A 13642-nucleotide genomic window follows, 5' to 3' on the forward strand; every position below is an offset into this window, starting at 1 on the left:
TAGACCCTAGGATAGCGTTGTGTCTTGGAGCATCCTAGCAGGGAGCTATGGGGCATGCATGGGATCAGGATCGAGGTGGGGGGGGGGGGGGGGGGGGGGGGGCGAGAGGGAGGGCAGGCCAGGTACGGTGAGACTGTGCACTGCATGCATGGTTGGATTTGGTTGGTTGTCATTGGTGCTGTAAGACGCATTCGGGACATGACATCGACAGGGGGCAAAACCACCCTCGCAAGATGTAAAGAGGAGCGCATGTTTTCTGGCCGATAAACATGGATGCTCTAGGTGCTGTATCGTGGTGGGGGTTTTCGCATGCATTTGATTTTCAAGATAAAGGTAAGCTCATGTACACTGAAAAGTAAGCTAGCTCCAACTCAAATCGAGGAGGAAAAGTCGTTAGCCCCACCCGTTGAAATCTTTGTTGGTTGTGAAGTAATTTGACTTAAATGAACTGTTGCCCACTCATAGTCATATCATGATATGGACGTTGACCGAAAGATCGGTCTGTATTTGGTCGTCAGGGATATGTTCCGCCGAGACTCCGTCTGGCTTCCCAGATTCTCGAGATGGAGTTCCAACGCAACTGGCCATAATTATTCGAACAGTTGTCAGTTTTCTATTGATTTAAACCCTACATTCCACACAGGTGCATTTGCATTTGTGCCTTTGATGCCGCCGTTTTGCTGAGCAATCTGAAGATTCATTTTGACCGTTGACATAATGTTGGCTATATTTTGCTTGTTCATTCATTAAATGAAATGAAATTTCACTTTAGTGAATGATGCACAAAGCATATAAAACAAAAGTCAATCCCGTCCAGAAATATGTGCAAAAGTGTAAATCAGAGCTCATCAATCATGTGAAAGTGTTTAAAACTGTACCCTGTCCTGGAAAGCCGGTTTTATCACTTTTGTACTTAATTCCAACAAATAAAACTGAAATGGAATAATCTTATAAGTATTATTCTTTATAAATAAATATATCAGATTAGCGGCTGGGCATGGCCAGTTGAGTCATTTTCATTTTTATTTCGTCATTTTTTTTTGCGCAATTTCTATTAGCGCATTCCCATGTCTTTATCATTCGCATTATAATATATCACCTATCTTTTTTAGTAGGGATGGGGAAAAGTAATTATTATCACAAAGACATGTCTTCCTTACAAATTGGCTGGTGATTTTGCAATTGTCAATTGTATTCCTATCTACGTGGCAGATCCTGTTTGGCACTAACTGCGACAGCCGCCACACTGCGTGTGGCGGCTGCGCCGTGCTCCCATAAAAGATCTTCATGTTGAACAAACGGGTGCCTTTGCGGCGCTATATTTCCTTAATTTTTCAACAGAAACTACTAGGAATACTTACATGGGTCGATGAAACCTAAATGACTATCATCGGCGACTGTTTGATGCATTTCATTGCTTGTGATGCACAAAATGATGTCTTATAAGCAGCTCACCGATGTTCACAGAATTCACAATCACTTGCACAAGCGCACAGAATACTTGAACTATAACATAAGCGAAACTGCGGGGAAGCCGCCAGGACCGCGCCTGGCGGCGCGGTCTCCGGGGCTAGTTTGGCACATGCTTCAAATATTTTCCAGTGGCAGCATCAAACATGGGTTCAAAGGAAATAAGACAGTTGTGACTCCATTCTCTTGAATCCTTGATTATATGCAGCATGTGCGAACAGTACATCGTCTTTCACTGTTGGCCATTTTTAATAATCGGGAGTCCACGCGGCCGATCGCGTGAACTATAGGAGTATTTATCAACATAAATAGTGTTAATTTATCCAAATCATTCATTCTTAAAGGAAACCAAAGTCCAAATGAAAATATGTGCCTTGAGTGGAAGTGCAAGTGCAACACATAAATGAAAGTTTTAGAAAAATTGGACAATCAATCAAAAGTTATACATTTTTGAAGTTTTGGTGCCATCATCTCATGATATGGAGACAACTGTGATTAGTACTTGAACTACACTTCATGTTGTCATTATGGACAACAATGATAAAAGATATAAAATAAAATTCAAAATGTTTCACTTTTCTAACATAATGAAAGACCACTTGACATACCTCTTTCAGAAAGCAGGAAATGAATTACTAAATCTGTATTTCAGTATTGAGTTCAAAGTTCTTATGTTTTCAGTTCTCAATTTTCAGTTCAAAACAGTTCTGTTAAAAATTGTTACAATTCACAGAATAATGGTACAAACCTGCGCACCATTTCAGAATTCTTTGTGACATCATTTTGCAAATAGTATACTACGTGTATTTGCAAAATGTTGTCATAGAAGTGACGTCATTTTTGCAAATACTCTAGTACTTCATGTGTCAAACATGCCAACATTTTGACAAAACTGAAATTGCCTATAATTACATGAATTTCTTTCAACCAATCCCAAGAGGATACATTTTTTACCCAAAATATAAAACAAAATGTTAAGAAACTATATAAGAAACTTTATCTGTGAGAGCCACAAATTAGATATCGTGTTGATATGTGGCAGATATGATCATGCCTAATGAATAAGTTAGAGCGCAAAAATAGCTCATCATTAATTTACTTAGACTTGTTATTAAGTATCTTAATTCACACTATTTGTTCCCTCTATTCTTCCAGATGTGATCGAGAAGGTCAAGGATTTGAAGGTTGATTCGTCAAGGAGTGAAAGTCTACAAATTCTTGTGGTTGGTAGCGGAGATATCAGGCATGTTTTGACCACAGTGGCTAGAGCATGGAGACACAGAAGGAAACTGCTGAAAGTAAGTTAGAAGAGTTCTTATACTGTACGAGCTGAAATTTTCGCGTACAGATATTTTTCGCGAATTGCTACTTGGAGGACATCTTCGCGTGTTGTTAATTTCGCGGTTGCGAGGGTCTAACTGAACTTAATTATTCGCACTTTGTTATTGTCGCGTGTTGTTATTTTTGTGGTTCAAAGGCGATTTGCGAAATTCGCGAAAATAAAGCCACTGCAAAAATTTCAGCTTGTACAGTATTTCATCAACAGACATAACAAGATATAATACTTAGTAGATGCTTTACAGCAGTGGATTAGTATTTAAGAATAGCGTAAGGATTGACATGTATGCCTGCCTCTGAAAAATCATGCAATAGTAGTATTGTACGGATAATAGGTTGTAATTGCACGACAGTCTTCCTCTGTACTATATCAAAGATTAATTATATTATATTAATTTATTACATTGATATTTTTTTCACAAGTACAACATGTAATGCAGAATGCCACCTTCATCTTTAATTGGGGAGGGGGATGTTTTGTTTGCAACTGATTGACAAATTGCCCTACGTCGATGCAAATAAGCACTGAATTGATCAGTGTTTTAGTAGTAGTAGTAGTAATGAAAACATCTCTACGGAAGAATTTCATGAATTTGGATATTTTGTTTGTTGAGTTTTCTTTCCTTATTTTTTTGTTTGCTTCAAATATCAACCCATTTATTGATAGAGCAGAATGGACAAAGTTTCATGTAATGACATCACAACTAGATTATCTTTATTCAATTCAGCATTGTCCTTTTGGTTATTGTTGTTTTAGGGGCTTATCCAGCCTTCAGTCAGTAGGGTCCTCTTCTATTTGTATCATGTTGAAATCAATGGTTAAAGTCATGTTTTTATTATACATTGCTTCATCAAAGCTGTGCATGATATTGTATTCTGAACGCTCTGTCTCATTGTGCTATGAATAGATCAGGGCTAACGGACAAACACCTTCTTATTTTATGTTCTTTGTTACATTGCCACACCTATGAATTTGAAGTGTGGTCTCTGGCCAGATCAGTATCTGCGCTTCAAACCAGCTTAACTCTCTACTCATGTTAAGCCCTAAGAGTGCTGTGCAGGGTCAATGGGGACTTCAGAATCAAGTAGGAAAGGGATAAGACTAATTCACAGTGTCCTCTCATGCCCAGTTCTACATCATAGAGGGTAACCTTGAGGTGTACGTCCGTCAGCTCCTGCTTCTCCACCTCTGGCTAGAATCCCCCCTTGACCTGGGCCTCCAGGAGAAGACGGAGAGTTTCCTGGAAATCTTTGGCAACACCCTCATCAGGCAGCAGACTTTTGACTATGTCATGTCTCGGAGTAACGAGCTTCTCAGGTACTTGTGCACAACACTGCCACCATCAAGGCAGGATGTGGTCTTATCCTTACCCTACTTTTCACTCCACTGTGTATATACCCAGGGTGTATAAACCTAGTGAAGTGGTCCCACCTCACATCCAACTGGACCCCATGGAAGACCAGCTAGTAGTGCAGCTGAATATGGGCTGTCCACCCGTCTATTCAGATGGAAAAATGAAACAAACAAGCAAAGAATCAAACCATAGTCCAGTGTTGTTCACAATTTCTTTTCTTTGTTGCTTGGCATCATCTACTATACAAGCTGGCAAGGAAATCAAATATATTGCCAATTGCAATTGTACATAATTACAGGGATAATTCACTTCATATCCATGTTTAAACAAATAAATGAGGTGAAATTGGGCACCTTGAACAGTAAGAGTCTCATTAAAACTGAGTTGAATATTACAGAATTATTAAATCAGAGAATTTTGCATGTTTTCAGTATTGAGTGATATTGGTCACAACCTCATTTTTACATTAGATTAGGTATTGATGTCATTGAGTCACTGTACTCCCATTTGCTTCTTCACAAGTCTTCTTTAATTTTCCTTCTTCATATTAATTCAGGAAGAAGTTACACACTTTGAATCAAATTAGAACTGTATTGGGTGGACTATGATGACTATTAAGAAATTTCTTTCTGTCGAGATCAATGCGAGTTGCTTTAAGTCAGTATAGTTAATAATCAAAAGTTTATCGTTTCATTTTATCACAAAGAAGACTTCGCACACGTATCTGTGCCTAAATTATGATTCATTTTGACATGTTTTTTTTTTTTTTTTGTACAATCAATAGTGTACTTAGAATGAGAGGCAATGATGTGTGCATTTTCTTTCCCCAGGCTGGTGACTGATGACAAATATCTATCCCAGAGAATCCCATCACTTCATCTATCAGCCCTCAAGTTCAAAGAGAGAGACCACATGGAAGCTATTCTGAAGTTTTGGAGAAACCCAGATCTGAGAACATTTGACATTGCCAAATGCTGGTGAGACAATGGAAGCTGATACTTACAGCTCCATTTGTGACCGTGCACCTCAAAACAAACATAAAGTCGCACACACTGAATTTGTGTGAGGACTGAAAATAAGTGAAATGGGTCAACCTAGCCGAACTTGACTTTTTCACATTTTCTGAAAGAGCGGGTCTTCTTTTACAGTATGCTAAAATTTGGTTTCATAAAACGGGCAGGAAAGTGTGTTTTTTTAGCAGTTTATCTCGAACATTTTTGGTAGATTAGTGTGATTATGTGTGTCTTTAGAATCCCTTTTTCATTTCTGAAAAACCTTGTCCACACACTTCACTTTCAACTCTAATAACTTTTGAAAGGATAGTGCTACTGCTTTGAAAGTTGGCATTAATTATGGACAGAATGTGTTAATGAGGCATGTATAATTTCAGTTTAATCTGATAATCTCTTCATTGTTGTTACTCTGGTGGGTTACTTCCTGTTTTTTGTCCCATTCATCGCACAGCCAGCACGGTTTGGTAAAGATTGAGCGCTTGAATAGACACTGTACTTCAGAGCCTCTTTTCTCAGTTTACACTTTTCCTGAGTTTGTGCTTTCTTTCCAATATTTAGATAGGTTAGGAGAGTCCATTTGATTTGAGTTATACATCATTTTAAAGCTTAAAGTCTGCTCTTTCAGAATATGGTCTTAACTTAAAATTCATGTCTGGCGACTTTTTGTTTGTTTTGAGGTGCAGAGTCACATTTGAAAATTGTAACGCTGTCTTCGGAAAGGCAAAAAAGTGTGATTTTAGAGGAAGGGACATTTCTTCAGAATTTTTATGACCTTCCCAACAAAACAATGACTGGCTAGGTTCCTTTAGTGAGGCTATATCATAAGGTTTTACATTTCCCACGTCAGAACTCAACCCTGTTGATAGTACGGTGAGGTAGTGATTAATTGTCCCCGCCGAACGAGTTCGAGCAGGGGACTATGAAACGGGCTCCGTACGTGTGTGTGTCCGTCTGTCCGTCTGTCCGTCTGTCCGTCCGTCCGTGCGTCCGTGTGTGATCAAAATGTTCATAATGCTACTCCTTCGCCATTTCTAACCCGATTTTGATTCTGTTTGCTTTATATGATAGCACTACATGGGAGCTGTGAAACTTCTATACAGAATTTCAGTTGTGACCTTTGACCTTGACCTTTGACCTATATTGTACATTTTGCTTCAAAATGCTACTCCTTCGCCATTTCCAACCCAATTTTGATTCCGTTTGCTTTATATGATGGCACTAGGTGAGGGCTTCAAAACTTCTACACAGAATTTTGACCTTTGACTTCTTTGACCTTTGACCTTGATTTTTGACCTATATTGTACATTGCCTACAAAATGCTACTCCTTCGCCATTTCTAACCCGATTTCGATTCCGTTTGCTCTATGTGATGGCACTAGGTGAGGGCTTCAAAACTTCTACACAGAATTTTGACCTTTGACTTCTTTGACCTTTGACCTTGATTTTTGACCTATATTGTACATTTTGCTACAAAATGCTACTCCTTCGTCATTTGTAACCCGATTTCAATTCCGTTTGCTTTAAGTGATGGCACTAGGTGAGGGCTTCAAAACTTCTACACAGAATTTTGACCTTTGACTTCTTTGACCTCTGACCTTGATTTTCACCTGTATTGTACATTTTGCTACCAAATGCTACTCCTTTGCCATTTCTAACCCGATTTCGATTCCGTTTGCTTTATGTGATGGCACTAGGTGAGGGCTTCAAAACTTCTGCACAGAATTTTGACCTTTGACTTCTTTGACCTTTGATCTTGATTTTTTACCTTTATTGTACATTGGCTACAAAATGCTACTCCTTCGCCATTTCTAACCCGATTTCGATTCCGTTTGCTTTATGTGATGGCACTAGGTGAGGGCTTCAAAACTTCTACATAGAATTTTGACCTTTGACTTCTTTGACCTTTGACCTTGATCTTTTTACCTATATTGTACATTTTGCTACTAAATGCTACTTCCGGCGGGGACATATATTACGCACCGCGTAATTTCTACATTTCCTTGTTTCATTTGCTGCCATTTTCCTTGTGTAAATCTGAACTTTGATTTTCTGAATTGATACAGAAAAAAAAAAAACTCTCCCCAGTGTCATATGACCAATATGCCTTTTAAAATGACAACAAAAATTGTCTAATTAATCTTGTCCACCTCTCCCTCTTCATGGTGTTAATAGGGACAACAGACTTCGCAAGCACCTTGAAGTGCGCTATGACTCCCGCAAGGGAGCCTTTGACTGGGACTACAGCATGAAGCTGGGCGACAGAGGGAAAGGGGTGATGAACAACCGAGAGTACAGCTACTGGAGGGAAACAGGCATGGGCTTTGAACTGCGAGAAGCCGACTACAGCGTGCCAAATAGGACCATGGCCTCGGGGCATGTCGTGAGAAAGGTGAAAGTTGTTGCAGCATTAGATACTGTGAAACATTTATATTCGCGGCACAAAATGTTCGCGAATTGGAGCCCACGGCCTTTTTCGTGGCATGAAAGTTTTGCAAATTGCCACTTGCGTTCAATGCATATAGTGTCAACAAGAAATTTCATGTACATTTTAATTTCGCGAATTGTGGCGCTTGCGAAATTCGCGAAATCAAAATGCACGTGAAGGTTCCTCGTTTTACAATAGTGGGAGGTGTATGTGTGCAGAAGTTGCAATCCTAAATGTGAAAAAAAGTCATATAAGGTTATCTCTGATGACAATGATGATTGAGGTTTGTTTTATATTCAGAAGATTGTCATAGCTATACCTTTTATCTGAATTTACGTGTCTAGTAATGATTTGAAATACGAGACTTGTGAAGCTTTTGTCTACATTTGTTTAGATTGACCCACAAAATTTGTAGAACAGAATCTTTTGCACAATTTCCTACTGCAGACATTGTATGACAGCAAGGGTTTAGTTGAACTCATGTTTAGTTGTTTGCTTGCTTTGCATTTCCACATGGTGCAGGGAGGTGAGAGGGTCGCTGAGAGAGGCTACTGGGGCGACATCACCTGCAGCCCCTACCTCAGCTATGGCCTGGAGTGTGAAGAGGAGAGCTTTTTCAAGAAAGCCAATGGCGTCTTCACCAAGGTGCACATTGAGATACTCTTGGCAGGGGTTTCTTTGAGAGAATGATTTACATACATCACTTTGTAAGGCATTATCCGAATTTAAGCCTAGCAAAACTCACTGGCTTGCATGGAGGTAATGTTTTGTTATTTGTTTGTGAAACTGGATCAAGGTATTATAAGTACACTTTTATATTCTTGCTTTGTAAGAATCACTGCTGGATCTAATTATTTTGCAATGCTTCCACACATATGTATGTGCTAAGAAACTGTTGTATTAAGATTCTTGTCATAGATTTTTGTGTCTTTGACTTTTGTCTCTGTTTTATTTCTCTTTCATTTTTTGCTCTGGTAGGATTTGTGTGTGTATGTTGTTGTTTTTTTCTGTTTTAATTCAAAATGTCAGAGCAGTCAATAAGCATAGCATTGAAATGATCAAATTTGATTTACAAGTCCCTTTTACTTCTATCCCCATTCCACCTACAGTCAACCTTGCTTAATTAAGTCGACCTCGCATAAGTTGAAGGTGTTGTCAAGTCCTCTTGTATATGAATTCTATTGATTTTACTCCCTCACAAATTTAATTTTTTCAAAGTTGAAGTTATTTCTTCAGTCCGAATAGATTCAACTTAGGCAAGGTTGACTGTAGGTAGAGTTACCCAGTCATCAATCCAGAGACTTCAGTATTTTTGGTGTGAATGTAGAGCTCATTCCCAAGCTATTTCATGCCATTCCAATCAAAGCTCTGTTTATCTAAATCTCTTCTCAGACATGCCAGGAGATTTCTGTGTATAACGTCTTGTCCCTCCTCCATGAGTTCACGCACAGACAGAAGTATGTGATGCCAACTCCCAAACCACAGCAAACTGAATCAAAGACCGAGAGCAAGCTAGTCGAGATCACTGAAGAAGACGAAGAGGAGGAGGAGGAGGAGGAAGAAGCAAAAGGGATGGAGGAGAAAGAGAAAGAAGCCAATGATGAGGGAATAAGGGAAAGACTTGAAAACCAGGAAGAAGGTGGAGACGTGATGTCATCCAAAGAGGAAACAAAGAAACAACAAGAACTCATGCCATTAGAGGATGTTGAGATCCATTATCTACCTGTGGGATCAGCTGGAGAGTTACACAAGAAGAGCAAATACAAGAAAGCCTTTGATATAGTCTACTTTTCCAATAGGTGAGGCGTTGGCTGTGTCTTGCTTTGATACTACCATTAACATGTATTTGTGTTTTCCATTCTAAACCAGCAACCAAATAGGCTTAAGAATATGGCTGTCCTTCTTACCAAAGTTGGGTAATCGCTCTCATGAAGATAACAATTCATTCATTCTCACTGTTTTTAGTGTCATGACACAGATATTAGAATTCTGTCTATCATCATACTGCATACCACAATCTGGTGGGCCACTTGCAGGCTTGATTGCAAATGGTTGTTGCCATGACTGCTTATTTTTTTCAGCCAATCATCATATGTGACCGTGCATCACAAAACGAACAAAAAGTCGCACACTGATTTTGCGTGAGGACTGAAAATAAGTAAAATGGGTCAACCTAGCCGATCTTGACTTTTTCATATTTTCTGAAAGATCAAGTCTTCTTTTACATCATGCTAAAATTTGGGGTCATAAAACGGGCGGGAAAGTGTGTTTTTTAGCAGATTATCTCGAACATTTTTGGTAGAATAGTATGATAAGGTGTGTCTTTAGAGTCCCTTTTTCATTTCTGAAAAACTTTGTACACACTCTTCACTTTCAACTCTAAAAAACGTTTGAAAGGATTGTGCTACTGCTTTGAAAGTTGGCATTAATTATGAACAGAATGTGTTGATGAGGCATGTTATTTTCAGTTTAATTTGATAATCCCTTCATTGTTGTTACTCGGGTGGTTTACTTCCTGTTTTTTGTCCCATTCATCGCACAGCCAGCGCAGTTTGGTAATGATTAAGCGCTTGAATAGACACTGTACTTCAGAGCCTCTTTTCTCAGTTCACACTTTTCCTGAGTTTGTGCTTTCTTTCCATTATTTAGGTAGGTTAGGAGAGTCCATTGGATTTGAGTTATACATCATTTTAAAGCTTGAAGTCTGCTCTTTCAGAATATGGTCTTAACTAAAAATTCATGTCTGGCGACTTTTTGTTTGTTAGGTGTTGCAGGGTCACATATGGAACAAAGTAACTGTTCACACAAACTGCAACATGGTGCATGTGCATTGGTCAGGTCCCACATCTATAAAATGGTCATTTATCTTCTTTAATAGAAATGGGGAAGTGATCCTTGCCAGAATTAAAGTTGAAAGTGCTCAATTACAAGACATTATGCAACAAAATATATAGCAATTAACATTTTTTTTTCTTCAAAACGTTGATACTTTCATCCCAAATGAAGCAGTGTTAAGACAAGATAAGACAAGTTAAGTGTTAGGAATTTTTGAAAGGTGAGTAGGAGGTGACTTCATTAGTGATCTTGGTTGCTGATTATTAATTGGCTTGATCAAGTTGTGAAGCAGTGGATAACAAGAACACAAAACCATGATGAAAAGATGGCCATGATTGATAAGACTGTCATCAATTACTTGGATTTAAAAATCACACACACAAAAAAAATGGTAACAACAATGGGCATTGTAGGAGGTCATTTAGATCCATTTTTTCATTTTAGTGTGTGAAAGAAGGATCTACATGTAGTTACGAAAGGAGAGCCGTGACATGACCAGGCCTAGAACCTTGTAACAGGTGCTGCAGAAATGGACGTAGTGAATTGGTGCTTCCATGCAGTGTGAGGACAGAACATATTTAGACCCTCTAGGTGTTGAATAGGAAATTAAGACTTTCTGACTTCTAAAACTTAAAGGGACTGTACAGTTCTGGTTGAGATGAGGATTTAGCTTTTACTTTTTGCGAGATATTCAGAAACCACTCTATGAGATGAAAAAGAGTGTGCAATTCTAAGGGGAATCAAAAGTTTATTGAATGAAAATCGGTTTTGAAATGGCTGAGATATCCAAAAACAAGGTGAAACAATAAGATCCAAATAAAAGACGTGGCCTGTCGCCTTTTATTGTTATCATCACTTTTTTGGATATCTCAGTCATTTGCAAACCAATTTTCATCAAATAAATGTTGATTCCTTCTTTAAATTACATGCTCTTTCATATTTCATAAGAGGTTTCTCATTATCTCACTTAGGAATGTTATAAACCTGAATCCTGACCTCAACCAGTACTGTACAGTCCCTTTAAATACAAATGTGTGGTAAAGGATTGTCACATACAAGGATTCAAATGGTCCTGTGATCAAATGAACTTGTAACATATTACGTGCATGTAAAGACTGGAATATACCACTACGCTTTAGTTCAATCACAATTGTCATCCTGTGAATGGAATTGTTATGTTACTTCATGCACTGCATTTCATTGTCCATAACTTGACCCCTTATTTGCTGATTATCTGTTCTCTTCCACTCTACCATAGCATGGTCCATCACCTCACACCAGACATCTCTGCCGTGTTCGCAGACAGTGCAGCAATCATTTGTGAGACGGCGAGATACATGCTGGAGCTGAACAGAGAACAGTCCCAAGTGTTTGTGGACAAAGTTACCGCCATGGCCAAGAATGCTGGCTGCCAGGTAGGTCACATGACCAGACTGGCTGAGGCGGGGGTAGGGATGTCAGTGGGGATATGGGTGGGGAATGTGAATTGAGTGTGGCTGACTGGGATGAGGTAGGTGATATAGGCAGGTAGTATGGGTGGGGTTGTGGGTAAAGGAAGGTAAAATCAGTTTATGCAAGTAGAGGTCTGCTTTGTTTTATGATCTCCTCAATTCCTGCAGTCTATGTCTAGCTGAACGTAGTGCACACTCTCACATTATTTGTGTTAATGATGATATCATCCTGCTGCATAGATTTGTAATGGGTAATTAGAATTTAATTTGTATTCCACCTGTTTTGCCAGCCGTCACAAATTCCACAATATACAGTTGGCATCAGAATAGTGCAGTGGACTCCATTATAGAGAACATGACACAACATTGAAATCATACTGCTGCATCATAAACTCATACTCATGTTAGTTTACTTGTCTGGTGTGACAAACTTGATGTAACAGAGTGATTTTACCAGGAGGTTGATTTAGCAAGAGTTAGTTATGTACAGGATGTTGCCTAACACCAAACTGCCTTCTCTTGCCAGAAATTCACAAATTCTTCTGCTTCCATGAAGCTGTTTGGAATGCTTTAGATTTTTCATGCTACCTTCTGATATGGAAACCTCTGATTTTATATCACACTGGTCATTGTACCACATGGATACAGTTGACTGTGAAGAGATGGTGTAGTTTTGGTTATAATGACATGATGAGAAACCTCTTATGAAAAATAGAAGAGCATGTAATTCTAATAGGAATTCAAACTTTATTTGATGAAAATCGGTTTTGAAATGGCTGAGATGTCCAATAACAAAGTAAAATGAAGAGATTTTATTAGGATTTCTTTGTTTTTAGTTAAAGGGTGTTGGAGTAAGCAGAAGTCATGCATATGGAAAACTTATCTGTCAATGCTGAGACCCCCAGCACAAATGCAGGGAATTCAAATTATTATTCACTGTTGCTTGCAGCATAGCATGTAAAGTTTCAAGTTTACAACATATTCATAATCAAAATATTTGATTGTTTTTAGTGTAATGATCGATGAAGGCCATCTTATTCAGTTGAGAGTGAACATGTGACAAGGCATTTATTTTGTTTTGCACATACTTTTGCATATGACTGGTCATTAGTAAAGTGTAATGACTAGACAGTGGCACTTCAGTAAAGTTATTGTTATCATAAGATTTCGTTGTTTGTTCACTCATGATAAGGGTGGTTTATCAAGTCAACAGGATCTGCTTCATCAAAAGAAATTTATAAAGCAAATGATAGGCATCATTTTGTTCAGGCATAATTATAATTACCTACGCTCATTACTTTTGAATCAGTCCAAACACCCATGGCTATTACCTCAGACATGTTAGACTGTTCCAAATGTACCTTGTGTGAGTAATTCTTACTGATGCCCTCATTAGTGTGAATTATATGTATACAATGTACTTCTGGAATTTCATTGTATTTGTTCCTGTACTTCCACTCTCTGCAGGTTTCAGGCAAATTTGATGGTTTCAAGGACTCCAACATGAGGTTCACATTCCAGAGGAAAGACCCCTGACTCCACTCAGTGTCTTGGACCGTACAGCCCTGTAAAGACTGTATGGAGAAGATGCACATTTTGCACCTCTACCTTCTCTGCTACACCTTGATTTGTTTTGAGCTGATGTATTCTCTCCCACCCCCCCCCCCAAAAAAAAAAGAACTCTCAGTCATATGACTATATTTGTACATACCAGTAACAAAGAGATTTTTCATATTCCTAACCTTTCTCTTCATA

General features: G+C 38.6%; 1 protein-coding gene across 1 annotated transcript; it reads left to right on the forward strand.

Annotated features, from left to right (window-relative positions):
- The first annotated feature begins 207 nt into the window (after positions 1-207).
- LOC139739141 (dynein axonemal assembly factor 3-like) lies at positions 208-13423 on the forward strand. Its single transcript, XM_071649759.1, has 9 exons — positions 208-333; positions 2626-2768; positions 3939-4126; positions 4994-5140; positions 7349-7565; positions 8124-8246; positions 8994-9400; positions 11695-11851; positions 13355-13423. The coding sequence occupies exons 1-9, from the start codon at positions 270-272 to the stop codon at positions 13421-13423; spliced, it is 1515 nt and encodes a 504-aa protein (XP_071505860.1). The 5' UTR covers positions 208-269.
- The last annotated feature ends 219 nt before the right edge of the window (positions 13424-13642 follow it).

Source organism: Diadema antillarum, unplaced genomic scaffold (assembly GCF_040938485.1).
Source record: "Diadema antillarum isolate AM-2024a unplaced genomic scaffold, OU_Dant_1.0 seq00000783_RagTag, whole genome shotgun sequence".
NCBI lineage: Eukaryota > Metazoa > Echinodermata > Echinoidea > Diadematoida > Diadematidae > Diadema > Diadema antillarum.

What these genes read in the sequence shown, in the direction of transcription:
- LOC139739141 (XM_071649759.1), top strand. Translation starts at nt 270, where the DNA reads ATGGATGCTCTAGGTGCTGTATCGTGGTGGGGGTTTTCGCATGCATTT. An exon ending in ACAGAAGGAAACTGCTGAAA is followed by an intron (nt 2,769 to 3,938) that starts GTAAGTTAGAAG and finishes TCTCATGCCCAG; the next exon opens with TTCTACATCATAGAGGGTAA. An exon ending in CGGGGCATGTCGTGAGAAAG is followed by an intron (nt 7,566 to 8,123) that starts GTGAAAGTTGTT and finishes CACATGGTGCAG; the next exon opens with GGAGGTGAGAGGGTCGCTGA.